A 17968-nucleotide genomic window follows, 5' to 3' on the forward strand; every position below is an offset into this window, starting at 1 on the left:
GGTGGCTCAGTGGGTAAAGAACTTGTCTGTAAGCCCAATGACCTGACTCCATCCCTAGGAGAGAGCCAACCCCACAGAGTTGTCCCCGACCTCCATACACTTGCTGGCTGTGTACCACCTCCCCATATAAATACCCAGTAATAATGAAGATGGAAATAAGGGTCTGGGGAGATGACTCAGTGGGTAAAAGGACTTGTTCTTAAACTAGGAGGACCTGAGTTCAAATCCCCAGCACCCACATGAAAGCTGGACATGTGGCTCCATGTGCTTGAGGTCACAGTCAGCTGATCCTAGGACCTGGCTGGCAGGCTAGTCCAGCCACAACGGTGAGCTTCAGGGTGAGGTCCTGTCTCAAAAGACATGTATGTAGCCAGCAGCAGATGACGGTGCTGACACACTCTTCTAGTGTCTGTGTGGACACGCAGATGTGCCCACCCCACACACCATATAGAAAAGGGACAGGGGACAACCTACTTGGAAGGAGGAGTGTGACCACCAGGATTGAAGGTGGCCGTGCATGAGGTTAGTGACCTTCAGACTTGGGAGAGGGAGGAGGTCAGCAAGTGTCTTGGCACAGACAGTGCTGCTGTAGCTGGTGGAAGGAGGAGTAAGGTCAAAATGCTATGCCTGACTGCAGTATAGGGGCAGGAAGGGGAAAGGTGGGAAGCCGACTGTGGGGGACACAGACAAAGACATCACAGGAGCATAGAGAGACCAGCAGTCAAGAAAATGATGAGCCGTGATAAACAGGCCAAGTAGGAGAAATGTATTGGTATCTGTTGTGGAATAATCTTTTTGTATACTGTGCCTTCTGGTTGGTTTACTAGAGAGCGGAATGGCCAATAGCTAGACAGGAAGAGATTAGGTGGCACTTCTGGACAGACAGACAGAGAGGAGACGATATGAACCTAGGCATGGGAGAGATGCCAGGCAACAGAGAGGAAACAGGAAGTGTGAGACGGAAGAGGGGGAAAAGTCACGTGGCAAAACAGAGATGACTATACATGGGTTAATTTAAGTTATAAGAGCTAGTGGGACAAGGATACGCTATATGCCAAGCTTTCATAACTAATAATTAGTCTCCATGTCATTTTTTATGAGCTGGCGGCCCAAAGAAAAGTCTGTCTATAGTTTCCACTGGATCTGGAGATTGATTTCAAAGAACGGGTTTAGTGGAGCCATGAGATGCAAGTAACTACAGAGTGACGACAAAACGGTAGGTGGGGACACAGCCTTGACTAGGAAGTTGAGCCCAGGCACCCTCAGAAGAGATGCGTCAGAGTGACACGGAGTCACTGTGCTTTCTACTGAGGCATGCGGAGACTGAGGCACATTTCCCTGCAGGGAAGGAAAGCCAGAGAAGGAGACAGAACAGGAGGGTGAAGAAACAGAGTTTCCTGTAAGTGAAGGAGGGGGTGTCCAGTCGCGACAGCAGAAGACGATAAGCATCACACAAAAGAGCACCAAGAGAGCCTCAGTGACATACTTTCTACACAAGCAGAAGGACAGGAGTTTAGATTCACAGAACCCATGTAAAAAGCTAAGTTTGGGGAGCAAGTACCTGACACCCCAGCTCTAGGAAGGTGGGGACAGGAGGCTCCCTGGAACTCCCTGGAAGCCAGTCTAGCTGAACTGGGGAGCTCCAGGTTGAGTCAGAGACCTGGTCTCAAAAATAAGGTGGAAAGAAGCAGAGAAAAACAGCCAAAGTCAACTTCTGGCCTTTCTGCATGGCACACCTGCTTGTGTGTGTATACCCACAAACCTCAAATAAAGAAGTCAAGGAGGGAAGGGAGGGAGAAGAGGAGAAGGGAGGAAGTAGAGAACAATCGAGGAAGACACCTGGCCTTACCTCTGGCCTCCCTACTCATCCTGACACACACGCAGTGCCACTGCACCTGGGGACAAGCACATACACAGATACACAGAGAATGTGCTTACATTTCTGTCCGAACATTTAAGGCTCTAGCCCTGTGGCAGGAGGGGTACTGGGTTTCATCTTGCTGCCCGCTTGAGTGAAGGCAGATTTTATGTTTTAAAAGTGTGTTAGGATGAAGAGTATGCAACAAGAGACCACAGGACACCACCAAGACTTCAACATTTCTGACCCTTACAGAGAAAGCCTGCCGGTCCCTGCTTTGGATACAACTGCCATGATTTTAAATTTCAGTCTACCAGAGGCAAAACCATGATCTTGCGAACTCACTTCCAAAAGTGCTAAGTAATGGTGACAGGTCTTCTAAAAATGAGGCCCACATCACTGGTGGTTTTACAAGATAGTGGGTGTAGTCTTTACAGGAAAAAAAAATATGGTGTAGTCTCTCTGGTCAGTGGTTATCTTCTCACAGCCCAGCTCAAAGGTCCACCCAGAACAAAGGTCCTCAAGATTCATTCACCTACACCACAAGATACAAAGCAAAGGGAGCTGACATATTTTCTGACTGCTTTATAGGGATACAGGAACATCAACCGAGAGCACGGGAAATGACCGTACGCAGAGCTGCAGGATATAACAACAGACAGCACAGGCAAGCAATGAGCCGGCTGGCTGCGGTGGCTCATCCCTGCAAGAGGAAAGAAGCAGGACAGCTGTGGTTTAAGGCCATCCTGGCTGTGGTGTGAGACCCTGGCTCACACACACCAACTGCCCAGCATGGTTATGGGCATTTTTACTGAGATCGAAAGATCTGACGTGACGTGAGTTCACTCACTCAGAAATGAACTGAGCTGGTTTCTTATGACAGTTTCCATTTTTGCATGGGAAATACATTTTCTCAATTTAAGCCCAGTTTTTGTCATTTCCAAAGTCAGGCAGGAACATTTACATTTTCAAAAGCAAAGCGGGAAAACACATGCTAACATTTCAAGATGAACTCAAAGGCAGAATAGTGATCCAGCACCTTTTGAAGCAAGTTTTTCTCGAATGAAACAAGGCAGATTCCCTGCCCTGGTCACACCCCGACCTTTAGAAAACACACAAGAGAGACAGATTCGTGCAGAGACGTGTCAACACCTCCAGATTGTCTACTTGGGAATTAATTTCTTTTAGATGCCATTGAAACGTGGCTCCTTCAATGACCTTGCGACTTCATGCAAAAGGTCACGTCAAAGGCACACCCCTTTGCTGTGGCTACTGTGCCTGTCATTTTATGTAGTTCTGGAGGCCAACAGGCTGAAGACAGGTGTCAGGACGCTTAGGCTCCTCCTGGCTTATCCATGCAGACGTACTTCTCCTTATGTAGCGGAGACAGAAACAGGGTGGGAGTCGGGAGAGATTCAGTGAGGAGATTCTCTTCCTCATTAAAAAAGCTCATCGGGTTCTTCTTTGCCACGGTATACAAATGGCACTAAATACCACAGACACCCTCTTTCCATTTTCTTTCCAAACAGAACAGTGAGAAGGAAGAGGGGGAGGAGGAAGAGAATTTGTGGCTTTTCAGATATAGCAAGCCTCCTGAATAAAAACAAAGGGGCAGTAGGAGTTCCAAGAATTTATCTTTCACAGAAGTCCAGACCAGAGTGCTACAGGAGCTCTAAGGGGCCTCTGTTTTGCCTTCGTAAGGGGGACAGTCTGAGCAGGACAAACAGAGCTCAAGCCCCACCCCCTCGGAGGTGGCTCTACTTACAGCATTATGCTCCAGCTCCCAGCTACTCCCATGCTTCTGGCAGCTCCTTAATTGTAACCCGCTGCTATAACTGTCTCCAAACAACTTGAAGCTGCACATGGCTTTCCAAAGTGTTGTCAAGGGAATGAATGCTTCTCCTCAAGTCCCCAGCCCCGCAGGAACAAGGGCTCTCTGCAGCGAGTTTCTGAACAGAGCGCTCTCCGCTCCCAGGCCTCTTGCACCAGAGCAACAGCACAACACCAGGGCCCCCTCACCGGTTACTCTTGGGGGAAGGTGGCTGCTCTGTCTGTCTCCCTCCACACTAACATATACTCTGCCATGAAGAGACATGCTCGGTTAAAGGTATCATCTCACAGGGCAGCGCACACAGCATGCTGAAGCCCGGCACCAGCACTCACAGGCTGCTCCTGTCTAACCCTCACGCACAGAAGATCCTCTTACGCCTCTAGCACCTTTAGTCTGGATGACTACATGATGAGCCTTCAAAGCAGCCACTCCACTGTGTCTGTTCCCTTCTGCTTTTATGTGGGTGCCAGGATCTGAACTCAGGTCCTCCAGTTTGCACAGCAAGCACTTCGCCCCTGAGCCACCTGAAGCAGGTCTTGAGGATGGACATGAACTTAGCTGCTCCAAAGTAGCAGGAGGTCCAGGAGGGCAGAGACCAGTCACAGTGGACAGAGCCACACATACACGAGAGCGAGGCTCTGAGGGACTATTTTCTACAGGCCCCAATGCCTGTTCATTCTCTGTTTATTTTGTTTTATTTGTGGTTAGCTCCCCCGCCCCTGCATCAACTTCTCCTCAATCCCCGATATCAGCCAAACTTGGAGCCTCCTTCTTGCCATGGAGTGAGAACCCATTCTCTCCCTTGCCAGGCCTCACAGCAGACAATTCTCCACCACATTCCAGGGCATGTTCTGTAATGACAACAGCTAAAGACTGAATAAGGACCTAACCAAAGAGACCTAGCCTTCTAGAACCCCTCACCTCCATATGCACCCCTTAGCTACCTGGGCCCACCCACATGTCTGCTCGCTACCTTCTGTCTTCCTCTCCACCAAGTCCCAATGCCAAGACCCAGCCCCTTTGCTCCAACTCCTCAGCTGACCCCTGAGTACCCTGCCTTCTCTCTGAGTAAGCGTAGTTGTCTCACCATTGGCTCCTGCTTCCACCCAGACTCCTCTACCCCTGTTCAGAGTGGCCCTTAAACAAAAGTACAAAACGAGACTATACAATCTCTTCCCGAGAACTTGCCAATGCCACTCACAACCCTGCAACAAAACGTCAGCTTCAGCACGAACTGAGTGGTGTCACGAATGTGTCCTTTTCTCCCTCCCTTAACCCTAACTAGCCGTGTGACACGTGTATGAAGCCCATGATGACATTTCTGAAGTTTCTGACTATGATGGTGGTGAATACCATCCTCAGCCCCCCTTTCTGACTATGATGGTGGTGAATACCATCCTCAGCCCCCCTTTCTGACTATGATGGTGGTGAATACCGTCCTCAGCCCCCCGTTCTGACTATGATGGTGGTGAATACCATCCTCAGCCCCCCTTTCTGACTATGATGGTGGTGAATACCGTCCTCAGCCCCCCGTTCTGACTATGATGGTGGTGAATACCATCCTCAGCCCCCCTTTCTGACTATGATGGTGGTGAATACCGTCCTCAGCCCCCCTTTCTGACTATTATGGTGGTGAATACCGTCCTTAGCCCCCCTTTCTGCCCACAAGGGGATGGAAGGAAGCATCTGACTTTCTGCTCTCGGGCCCCACTGCAGGAGAAGGTGGCAGTAGACATCTCCATGCCAATAATATGGATTGGAAATTTTATGTAGGGGACAGACTTGGACCTCGGCCCAACCAAGACAGGAGCTGTTGGGGAGGCAGGTAGGAGAGCACAGAGATGAGGCAGCCACATACCAAAGGGAATCCACACCAGGAGGGTGTACGGACATGCCTGTAACCCTGACACACGGGAGATGGTGGCCGAAGGAGCCTAAGGTTGAGGCTATTCTGGGCTGCAGAGCTCAGATCCTACCTCAAGACAAATGAGTACGGGCTGGAAAGACGGCTCAGCAGTTAAGAATGTTAGTTGCTCTTTCAGAGAACAGCTCTAAGTTATTAGCAATACCAGGTTGGGTGGCTCACAACCACCTGTAACCCAGCTCCAGGGGCTCCAAAGTGCGCCCCCCCCCACAAAGATATTTGAAAACAAATCTTTAAAAACTATGACAAAGCTGTCCTGTCCTGTATCAGCTCCCCTGTAGGAAAAGCTAGAGCATAGCAATGTTCCCTTTACTAAGAGAGGAAACCTATGCAGCGAGCCTGGGGTCCTTCTGTCTCTGGTGCTGTCCTTAAGTACTAGCTGGACCCCAGCCGGCAGAGGACATGGCAGACACAGTATCTGCGGCTCTTCTCAGGATCTCACTGCTGTTTGAAATCCTGCCCTTAGACTTCCGACCTCACTTGTCACTAGGCCTGGGTAAGAAGGTTGGAGCGCAGTGAAGAGACTGAACAACACAAACCACTCAAGAGACAGAAGTCTGGGAATCCCGTAGGCCCCACAGAACAGGCTATACTCAGTTCTTCAGAGGCACAGGCAGCTGGTCATGATGAATGCGAATATGACTAGAAACACCAGGTTTCAAAATGTATTCATTAGTGCTGAATCCTCTTTCAAGTTGTTCCTAGAGAAGGAAAATGCTTCTTGGTAAAGAGCTAGGAACAATATGGCACAGTGGAGTGTCTGCCTCCTTCAGGATGCGGACTCCAAGAAGGAAAACAAAAGATGGCACCCCTTGGTGCTTCTTAACCAGCAGATTTTTTAAACCAGTCTATCTGTCTCCCACTTAGGACACACACTGCCAGCAAGCTGGCTTCACCGAGTGTTCACGTTGTGTGCAGCTCTGTGGAATGCAGGGGTTTGCGAAGGTGAGAGATCCACTCCGGGTGCCTTCCTCTGGCTCTGGAGAGCTTCGATGAGTTGTCATCACGCTGTTTAAGAGAGTCTCCTACACAGAGCCTGTAGTTCATCAGCCAGCCCAGAGCATCCACTGACTCCCACACTGGCCAAACACGTGCTGCCACACCCACATCTTATGTGGGTGCTGGGAATTTGACGCCAGGTCCTCAGGCTCGCACAGCAAACACACTCTTACCCACTGCGCCACCTTCCAAGCCTTGGGGCTCGTTCACTCGCTTGCTTCCTTCCCTCCTTCCCTCTCTTTTTTAGAAAGGCTTTATCTTTTTACCAATGACGCATTCACTGTGCCAAAACCTTACTTGACCTATGTATTCTTTTCCTGACATCTCTGAGAAGGAAGCAGATGCCTTTTCTCCTATGATGGAAGATGGAGCATGGCAAGTAAGGAGCACAGCCTGACTTTCCCTCGGTCAAACCAGCAGAGGAAAGGAAGATGTCTGGACTTTAGAATTTTCACACACAGAAGATATTCTGGGGATAGGACCCAAGACTAGCAAAACACTTCATGTAATTTTATGTTATTTTTTATTTTGTGGATGGACCCTAACACCAACAAAATTCATGCAATTTTATGTCACTATACGTTTAACTCTGACCTATATGACGTAAGGTCAGGGATCAGGCTCTGGATAGTTCAGATTTTTTAGCTTGGACATTTCCCACTTCACTCTGTGACAACTTGGGACTTTTGTCATCACTGACTCCCACGGGATACAGGAGCGGCAAACATCAGCCCATCACCGTGTGGTTTGGTTGTTTGCAGTAAGGCCCTGGAAGACAGCCCAACTCTGTTCTGCAAGCGTGAGGTCAAGGGCACTGCTTGAGGATGCGCAGCCTTCGCCTCTGTGAGGACAGGCCTGCCATCCCACCTGAGCCTTTGATCCCCTGCCTTCTTCAGGCTTCTGTGGCTTAGGAGGCAAAGAAGTCATGGGAAGAAGCACTTAGTTTTCCGGCTGTAACCAGAGCCTGCCATTTGTCACAGCCCACGGCCCCCGCATCTCCGCCCTTAACCCAGAATCCTAACTTGCAAATTATTCATTTATATTATAGCTTCAGTACACAAAATGATAGCCTTTCTCCTCTGAAAAGATGAGGCAGCTTTCTGAGACTTGCTGCCTGCTACTCGAACCAAATGCCTCCTCATTTGTCTTAATTATGCTTCCTTTATGGATTATAAGGAGGTTGTAGGTCCCTCTTTGACAGCACGAGAAGAACGGATGAGCACATCGCATAATAGGTAGCGTGGTTCTGACTCCCAAGGCTTCAGAGTTCCTATGTGGAAAAGCACTTTACTGGATCTCAACCATAAAATGAGGTTACTGTAAGGATGATGAAGGAGATGGGAAAATCCAGAACATAAGCAAAGGTCAAAAGTGTCGGGGTAACAGAGGACGGATCAATCAGACAAACAGCACCAACTACAGCTGAGCTGTACTGCTAACTCCAAATGGCACCCCACACCGGACAGCAACACTTCCCTCTATGTTCCAGCCACAGTCTAACGAGAACTGTATTGATTTATTTCTGCATTTGAAACCCTCCTCTCTAATCAGGGCCTTCATGACCACACCATGGCAATCGCTGTCGCACACAAACACATACCTTTAGCCAAAGGGATGAAGCCTAAGAACAGCACCAGTTGGCAAGTGCTTATTGCCATAGAAGCCAGACCAGGATACTCTGGCGATCCGCCGGAGGTCTGAGGGGGTCATGACTACAATAGTTCCCTTGAAAAACTCACATATGAATGGGTTTTAACCAAATAAGATGAAGAAAGAGCATTAAAATGTTTAATTACATTTATCTATTTATGTGTATGCAAGCTCTTGTTCATGTAACAGAGTATGTGTGTCAAGATCAGAGGCCAACTTTTACGAGTTGGTTCTTCCTTTCTACCACATGTGGGTCTCAGGGATCAAACTCAAGTCACCAGGCTGACGACAGAGCCTTTCCCTGCTGCGTATTTAGAACACTTAACTCTAAGAGCTTCAGACTTATCCTTTCAAGCAGTTGCTAGGAAAGCCTTATAGTAGGCAGATAAAAACACATGAGACCTAGATCCATTAAAAGATAAAAGACTCACCACCACCACCCCCCACCCCAGATCCTGACAAGAGATGGATAGGGTATCATGAGCCTGAAGGAGTGGTGCAGACTCAGACAGACCACAGAACCCAGCCTACTAGAAGAATCCTAAGACATGCAGTAGGCGACCCTGGTTCCTCAGAACCCTCCTGGCAATTGTTCAGAAGCTACTACAAACTCAAAGTGCTGGGAAAAGATGAAAACGTCAAGGAAATCAAAAGACTGTTTGGAGAGCATCACTCTGCAATGCCTTTGGTTCACAGCAAGGACCTCAGTGGGGGCGGATGCCTGGGTGGCTCAGCTTCAGCATCAAGGAAACAAAGATGGGTTAAAGGTTACTTAGTTATGTGTGTAAGTGAATCAAGAAAAAGGGCTTTGGGAACTAACCACATGCTCTGTATATAGTGAACAACACTAGGGATAGTCCTTAGATCCCAGTGACTTTAAACTTTCAGCCATCCCTAGAGTGGACGTTGACAGTTTCTATGCCACTATGAAACTTGGCTCCCCTCTAAAGCTGAGGCTAACTTCCTTCAGTATTTTCCTCCACACCATTCATCCATAAGTCAAATCTTAGATCTAGATGTCAACGCAGGACTGCCAATAACTAGGCCTGGAATGTACCCAAGCTAACAGTATGACACAATGCTCCTTATGGCACAATGCTACGGCTGCATTCATACACAACACCAGACAAAGTCCTGCAGCGCAAGGCAAGGGGAGCACTTCAGCATCAATGTACATATAACAACACACAAAACTAGAAAGAGACTATCCCTCCACCACACACATGTACACATAACAACACACAAAACTAGAAAGAGACTATCCCTCCACCATGCACGTGCAAAGCAAACGAGCCACAAGCTTCCACGTTACTTGGAATTTGGCCTCGTGTGACACAGTCAACTTCACCCCACATATAAAGAAACTGGGTCCTACAAAAGTTCAGATGGCCAGGCTTCTCACTCCACCCTTGTTAGACCAACCAGAAAGCAAAGAAACAAAGCCATTTCCATTGCTGACTGACTCATCAAAGATTAAAAAAAAAAATCGTGGTAACTCTGTGCTCTCCAGGACTGAATGCTAAACAGTATGGTAACAGGTCCCCAGAAATGTATAAAAATCTGGAAGGTGCACCGGACTTTCCAGGACCTGGACCTCTGTACAGAGCCACTTTAATGTCACTTCACAGGCACAGAAAGAGTCATTTTCAAACCCCTGTCACCTGCATCGTCTCCAAGCACAGCTGAAGTGGGGGGTTCAGAGCTTCCATCAGGTCAACAACATGGGGCTGGATTCAGAAGAGCCTCAGAAAGCAAGGCAAGCTCTGCAGTATTCCAAAGAAATGTCCTATAACCCAAGAGGCTATTCCCTGGGGAAGGCAGAGTTGCTAAGGCAGAAAAGACGGGGGAGCATCATGTCTATGAGTGTAGTCTTGTCCTTTTCTAGGGCTCTTAGCTGCACTGAGACATAGTTTTCCCAACAAGCCAGAAGCAAATGCCAGCCAGGGATGGCACTGGGAAAACAGCCTGCTAGAATATAAATGCTTATATTCATTTTGTTTCAACCGAGTCTCTAAGGTGCCATTTCCATTTTCAGAGCTGAGTGATAAATCATGGGAGAACCTGCCCATCTCCCCTGAGTGTCATGATGTCAAACTTCAGGACACCCTCTACACAGGCCCAACCTCAGACCTTTCAGGTAATTAGAAGGAATTTGTTGCTGAAACTGAGTTTTCTGACTTTTTTACTTAAAATATTTCTAATGTCGCATGGTTGGAATGGCTATTTACTGGAAAAAAAATAAATGTTAAACCAAGGAAAAGCACATGAAAAGATTAAACCAGTACATTATGTAGCAAGACTTTTGGGTAGTAAGTAGACTATATGTCAATCAAGTTGCCTTCATTCCTGGAGTGGCAAAGTTGATCTGGCTTCTTAAACCACCCAACTTTAGACCTCTGATGACGTTTTTTCTACCTAGGTTAAGAACAGGGAACAAATTCATACTTTTAGATTCGCAGATTAAAAACATCACAAATTAGACAGGCAGTGGTGCTCATGTCTTTAATCCCAGCACTCAGGCAGCAGAAAAAGATGGAACTCTATGAGTTCAAGTCCAGCTTGTTCGACAGAGTGAGTTCTAGGACAGCCAAAGCTACACAGAGAAACCCTGCCTTGAAAAACCAAAAAAAGGAAAGAAAATAAAAACAAACAAAAACATCAAAACCACAAAGCACAGACATAACCCAACTCTAAGTGCTTATATATTGTTTCACTGTAGTCTCGAAAGTGCCATTTCAACAAAGCTACATTAGAAAAGTCCAATAGCATTGGGGTCAAAAGTTATTAAACTAGAGACCTAAAAAGATAGCTCAGTAGTTATGAGCACTGGCTGCTCTTACAGAGAACACAGGACCCACAAGGCCCACAACCATTTGTAACTCCAATTCCAGAGGATTCAATGCCCTCTTTGGCCTCTGCAGACACTTCACATATATGGTGCATAGACATACATGCAGGCAAAATACGAATACATGTAAAATAAAAATAAATCTAAAAAACCATTAAAATGCAAGATCAAGACACACTGCATGTAAGTATGAAATTATCCAATAAAAATATTGTAAAAATGAATAAAAAACCAAGCTGTGTTTTAATTAGTAATTCAGATACTTTGAAATATCCTTGAAATTGATAATCTAAAAATACCACAAAATTCTAGCATTTCAGTAGTCAAATTTAACACAATCTTCCAATAAAGAAAATTCAATATTTATATTAAAAATTGATTTATTGATAAAATGTTAACAATGTGTAATTTTAAGCACAACATAATATTAACATAAAATGTTAACCAACTGCAAAAAACTGGTTAAAGATGAAACTCAAGTCTATGAATGACCATGCTTGACAAGCATTTAAATGGCAACATCCTATAAACCATCAATCTTGGTGTTCTCCAAAGTACATCCAAACACAGGCCACGCTGTCTTTTGGAGCAGTAGGAACAAGAGACTATGCACCATAAACTTAGATTCAAATCCTAGTTCAACCACTAAGTACCAGTAACCCTGATATACTTCAGATCCTCTGAGGTAATACTTTTCTACTTGGAAAGTGATGGCAGACATGAACCACAGAAGATCTATCCTTTATTTGGGAAGCGACAGACAGACAGACATGAACCACAGGAGATCTTTCCTAACCAGGGAACAGACTTGTGTGGAGATGTAGTGTCTGAAACTCATTTCTTTGTAGGAGCCTCCAAGACTAAATGACACAAAAACACACTGTGTCCCTCCTTTGTCACGAGTGAGCTGGAGTCAGGACTAAGTCATCCCCAACAACTCGAAGCTAGGCAGGTTAAGAGTTGAAACATGAAGCAGATCTCCAAACATCGAGCCCAGAGCATAGCCAGCCAGCTAATATAACCCTCTGATGTCCAATGAAAGGAAGGTGATCATTCATTCGATGCGTTTATTCTGGCACCAAGTACTAGTTTCTCTGCGAAGGGCTGGGTAAGAAACAAAAGAAAAATCCTTGGCCTGGGTTTACATTGTGGCTGAGGAAGATGCACCAAGATGAGCAAAATACAGGTTCTGTTACAGTGGTAAGTGCCATGAGGAAAGACGGAGACAGTAACTGTTTCAGGATGAGCAACTTTAGAGGCAGGTGCCACGGAAGGATCTGCAACAATATCGAATCCACTGGAGTTTTCCTAAGCATTTCCCAAACAGGGACTGCTTCTGGATCCGGGAAAGGTCTGGCCTGCAGATCTAATTTGATTGATTGTCCTAACCTATGAACTGCCAGCTATGAGCTGTCATATTGGTGATCTAAATTTCATATTAACAAAGACACCTGACCCCTTAGTCCACAAAGAGCACAATGTTACAAGGCAAGGCTAGGACAGAAGAAGCCAAAAGTTTCAAGGGCACTTGGATTGCTTTTAAGTTCCAATGTCTCCAAAAACCAAAGATTAAAGTACAGCGTATGTGCTGAGTTCTGCTGGGACAGAGCTCTCAGAACGGCATACACATAATTTTCCTTTTTCTGACTTGCCAATTCTAGTGACATTGTCTACCATTAGTCTATATTTAACCAGCTTACTGGGCACTTTCTCCAGCTTTTAGCTCGCCCGCCTCCGGTATTAAAAGAGCAACCCACTTTGCCTGAAGCAAAGTTGCTAAAGAAAAGACAGCAGCCTCCTTGCAAATTCTGACCCGATGCTATAAGCTGGGTCTGAACCTTTTCACTACCCTGGTAAATCAAGCTAAGGTTTGGTCGCTGAAGTTTTACAGTGCTCTCTTGGTGGTTACAATCTCTGGGTCCTCGACTACAATGTATCCAAAGAATCCCGGTGGGTCTTTCCAAATTCGCAACAGTTTAACCTTTTTGTAACAAGGGAGTGGCAAACTGACAGTTGGGCTTTGAGGGTGGGGGTGGGGGTGGGTACCACCGAGATCTTACGGGGTTCTCCTTCGGCCAACACCGCGGGTGTTTGTTTGGTTTCCCCGCGCAGAACCCGGCCCTGCCCACTGTGCGGTGACTGGGAGGTAAACTTCTGCGGGGCTCGGCGGGCCGGGCGGGGCCTGTCGGGGCGAACGAGCAGCTCTTCCCGGAGCAGCCCCGCCCTGTTCGCGGCTGCGGGTCCCAAGACGGCCTGTACACCGCGTTTGGGGTTTTGCAGACCTCCCGGGTCTCCGGGGCCAGGGCGATCTTGGTGGGGAGGGGGCCTCCGGGAGAGGCCCATGGGGGTCCCCGACAGGCGTGGCGGCGGAACCACGGGATCCGCGGGCGGCCAGGCCAGAGGGAGGGAGGGATGCGGAGGCGATGGGCGGCGGCGCCCGCTCACCTGATGTACGGGCTGGCCGCCGCCAGGATGTTCTTCTGCACCGGGATCTCCTCGCCGTCGAGGACCAGGTGCGCGTCGCAGAAGCGCGCCTCCTCCCGGAACGAGCTGAGCGCCCGCAGCAGGCGCGCGGCGTGCTGAGGGTCGGACACAGCGCTGCCCTCGGCCATCGCACCTCCAGCTCCTCCGCCGCCACCCGGCCCGCCCGCCCGCCCGCCCGCCCGCCGGCCCGAATCCCGCGCGCGTCCCCGCCGTCCACTCCGCGCGTCCGCCCGACCGGACTCAGTGTAGCGCTGGAGTCAGAGCTGGAAGCCCAGCAACGCGCCTGCGCCATCGGCGGCGCGTGCGGTCGGTGCCTTTAAGGTTCCGCGACGTTGCATCATCTCTCCGCGACGCCTCCCCCGGATTCCGCCCCATCTCGCAGCAACCAATCAGAAGCCTTCTTCCTCCGGGGCTGGGCTCTGAGCCGCGGGCGCACCCAGGGAGGACGGAGTTTGGGCTGCTTTTGGGAGGAAGGGTTTAGCTGATCGGCGGAAGCGAATACGAATCCGAGTCTCGGTTATCCGAGTACTATCATTGTTGACGGAGTTGAGATGCAGAGTGAAGCTGAGGACTTACTCCGTTCACGTCCGTTATTCCTGGGCAGAGCGCGGAGTCTGCAGGAAGCATTCATTGAAGATGTGGGTGAAGCGAGAGAAGCGCTTCCTTTTTGCAAGGCTATGGCAAGGACGTTGTTTTCCTCCTGCTGGGTTTGCGGTTGGGTACCAGAAAGAATGGAAGGGTTTTAAATGGGGCTGTAGGGGTAAGGTATTATGGACGTCATTAAGAGGCTGGGTGGAGCGTAAGATAACGGGTGCCCCAGGCCGTTCCATGTTAAGAGTAGATGGTGGTCTGGATCAGGGGGTTCTGTGCACACACGCGCGCATGCACAAGATTGCAGATGTGAAGCGGGGAGGGGGTGTCTAGTTAACTGCATGGATTCCTACCTTTCAGGAAAAATAAAGTCTGAAAGGCTGGATGTTCAAATGGTGGGGCCAGGCTTTCCATACAGGCAGATCAATCAAGGCTGTGACAGTAAGCAACTCTGGGTGAGCTCACCCTACAGAGCAAGCCTTATACATACTGCCTTAAGTTTCCCTGGACGTTGCTGAAAATGCTTGGGAGTGGAGGAAGTAGCTGTCATATTGTGCAAACATTAGGTGCCCAAACTTCCAGAAAAAAAATATTGTTTGTTTTTATTTTTGTTTTTCGAGACAGGGTTTCTCTGTGTAGCTCTGGCTGTCCTGGAACTCACTTTGTAGACCAGGCTGGCCTTGAACTCGCAGAGATCCTCCTGCCTCTGCCTCCCAAGTGCTGGGGTTAAAGGTGTGCACCACCAAGCCCAGCTCAGAAGATTAAGTTTTAGGAGGACTAAGGATCAGAACATTTGGGCAGCGTTCCAGGTAAGGTGGGATGGGGCTCTCGCTGCACCAGCACAGCCTCCCTTAGACCAAAAGCCCCAGGAAAGTCTTGGGGTCTTCACCCTGGAAGCAGGCAAGGCTTTGGAGTCATTGACAGGAATCAGTATAACCTGCACTCTCAGGGCAGGAGACCAGCTGAGGCAAGGGAGTTATTAGTGGAGACCCACACATTCCCAGTTCCCTTTTCAAACACAGCTCAGGATCTGTGGGAGCAGGAATAAAAATATCCAGAATCTGCCAAAACCAAGGGCTGGGGAAAGCAGAGGTAAATCACAAGGGACCGCGAGCAACTCCTGAATAAAGCTGGAAAGGGGGCTGTGGGTCTGTGTTGTATAATACTACCCTGTATTTGTGTCTGTTGAGAAAATAGTATAATAAAGTAATGCAAGCTCGTGTTCTCTACAATACCAGCCCAGCGCTCCTGGGCACAGCCAACACTTTGAACATTGCTCTGTAAGACACTTACTGTAATGACCTTTTTTTATCCGTATGACTACGTATGACTAGCTAACTTCTGTGTATATTGTAGCTTGGCAAGATTGCTAGGTGCTAAGCACTTGGTAACAGGGTACTTGGTGCACAGTGCTATTTACTCAGGGTTGGGTGGATGGCAGGTGGTATTTTATTTTTTAACTGAATTTTTAATTGAATACCAAGCACTAAATAAATCTTTCTTGGGTTGTATTTTTGTTCTTGTTCATTTTTTTCTCAGTTGGGCTGTTGTCAAAAGCGGACTGTTGGAGTGGGGGACAGCTCAGTCTGCAAGTGCTGGCTGTGCAAGCATGAGGACCTGAGCTCTCTGCACCCATGTGAAAGTCACTTTGTAATCTGGCTGACTTTGTAACCTGTAGCTGGGGTTGGGGGAGGCACTGGGCGATGGGCAAGAACATCCCTGGGTTTGCTAACCAGCCAGTTTAGCCAGAATCGCAATCCCAAGGAACTCTGTCTCAAAAGTAATGTAGAAAAATGACAGAGGAAAGACACCTGATGTCACTCTGGCCTCTTCAGATGCTTGCACCCCCTCCCCCCCCAGTGACGTATATGACTAGGTATTTGATAAGAAGGTATTGCTTGCAAGGGTCATCTCCTCTTCATGTGTCAGGTTCTGAAAGAAACCGCTCTGACAACAGAATGACGGGCAGTTAGCTCAGGATGGGAGCGTTGTCTCCACAGAAGCAACCGGGAGTGAGTGAAGCTGAAGTGGACTCTTCCTGGTAGAGACGAGCTTCCAGGGTTTGCATCAGGAGGAAGGTGTGAGTTGGACAGAGGCTCCTAACAGTCATCCTCAGTCGGGAGGAAGGCGATTGCTGCAAGGTGCACCTGCACAACAGGACACAACACCACCTCCACTGTTTGCAGTCTTTCCCACCACTCCGTCTGCTCGCTGAACTCTGAGTCACCCTCTGAAACTTTTCACACACGACTGGCAATCAAGCCTCCTAGCCTCCCAGGACAGGGCAGGCAAGAGCTGTATTTATCATACTGTGCTTTATGAATTTACTGTGGGGCTGGGATCCAGCTCAGGGCTTTGTGTATGTTAGGCAGTTGCTACACCATTGAGCCCAGCCATTTCCTCTTGCCCTCTTCCTCTGCTGGCTTGTGAGCACTTCTAAGGATGGGTCGGTGTTGGATGCCCCTGTGTTCTCTGGGACTTGCATAGTGCCTGGTGCCTAGTAGATGCTCATACTTTAGTTAGCAAATCAGATAAGAGTAAGGATGTAGGATGCCGAGATGAAGAACACCGCCCCTCAATCCCAGGTGATCGCCACATGGGATTAAGTGCCAGCAGCTCATTCCACTTAGGGGGAATAGCCTCGTGGGTCTGCAGCCAAGATCTTACTTTAATCCCTTCTCAAAGATCATCAGAAAACTATCACCAGAGAGCTCATGGTCCCCTGATGCTAGGCCGACAGTAAAATATGTCCCGCTGAGTCCCAGTGTCCCAGAAGCGTTCAACCTCGTGTTAAGGGGTAGGAGGAGTCCTGGGGAGATTGGAGGAACAACTGTCCACCCCAGCGCTCCTGGATGTGCCTTGGAAGGCGTTGCAATCCTGGATACGGCTCAAACGGAGCTGTCCTGATATTAACTACTATCATTGAAGTCGTGCACACGATGTTATTGTTTTTCAGCATTCCACAAGTATCAGATAGCAGCTGTTGTGAAACAGGACATCGGCGAGATCCCAGACTGCCCAGCCAGTTTCAGTCTCTGGTGACAACACTTAAGATCACAGCCTCCAGAGGAAGGGCTTCCAGCGTGCGTAAGGGCATGCGTGTTGTCTAAAGACCAAAAAGGCTGTTTGCAAGGTAATAGTAATAGCTGGCAAGTAGACCGGCTTTCTAAAGCGTTGGCCACCGGATCCTCACAGCAGGTGCAAGAATCCTAAAAGCAGACATGTGTCTCTCAATAATTCTCTATTCTCTGCACTCTCCTCCGCTTTTACTTTCTCACTGAGCATGTATCGTATTTACAGTCGAGAAAAGAACAATTTCCATTTGAAAAAAAATATATTAAAAGCTTTCTTCTGTTGAAAACTGAGCTCTCAAGAGAAGCATCCCCTTGGGAACTCCTGCTTTTACTTTAAAGTAACTGTTAGCCCAAGACAATAAACACTGTAACGAAAAGACTCAATCAGGAGTTTGAAAACATGGGATCAGATGGGCTCACTTTATTGAAGAGAAAATTGAAGTTCAGATGAGTCAAAGGCTCCATCAAGGTCATTCGTGAGACTGAGGGTAGAACGGACTGAGGTCAGATTTCTGCCTTCCATCCCTGTAAGCTTTTCCATTCTCAAAGGCTGTCTGTTTATAGATACTCATTGGGTTGAAACGGTCTCTTCTGATTCATTTTAAGGTAGTCCTTAGACATTTTATTGGGCAAATCTGTCATTTGTCCAAATCCATAGATAGCACTTTCTGAAAAGCCGAAGTGCTTCCCAAATTGCTGAGTCAGAGAG

General features: G+C 48.1%; 1 protein-coding gene across 3 annotated transcripts in view; it reads right to left on the reverse strand.

Moving 5' to 3' along the window:
• Gan (gigaxonin) overlaps window positions 1-13747 on the reverse strand; it is a 58922-nt gene extending 45175 nt beyond the window's left edge. For 2 of the 3 annotated variants that reach the window (XR_005974134.1, XM_041649594.1), the window contains exon 1: window positions 13556-13747. Coding sequence is in view for 1 of the 3 variants with exons in the window: in XM_041649594.1 (XP_041505528.1) it covers window positions 13556-13722 (167 nt within the window). In the remaining 2 variants the exon portion in view is untranslated. The remainder of the gene's footprint in view (window positions 1-13555) is intronic. The other variant, XM_041649595.1, reaches the window with a different exon arrangement.
• Window positions 13748-17968: the final 4221 nt, after the last annotated feature.

This window comes from Microtus oregoni, unplaced genomic scaffold (genome assembly GCF_018167655.1).
Source record: "Microtus oregoni isolate MIOR12 unplaced genomic scaffold, Mior012 000004F_ref0000308, whole genome shotgun sequence".
NCBI classification, from domain to species: Eukaryota; Metazoa; Chordata; class Mammalia; order Rodentia; family Cricetidae; genus Microtus; species Microtus oregoni.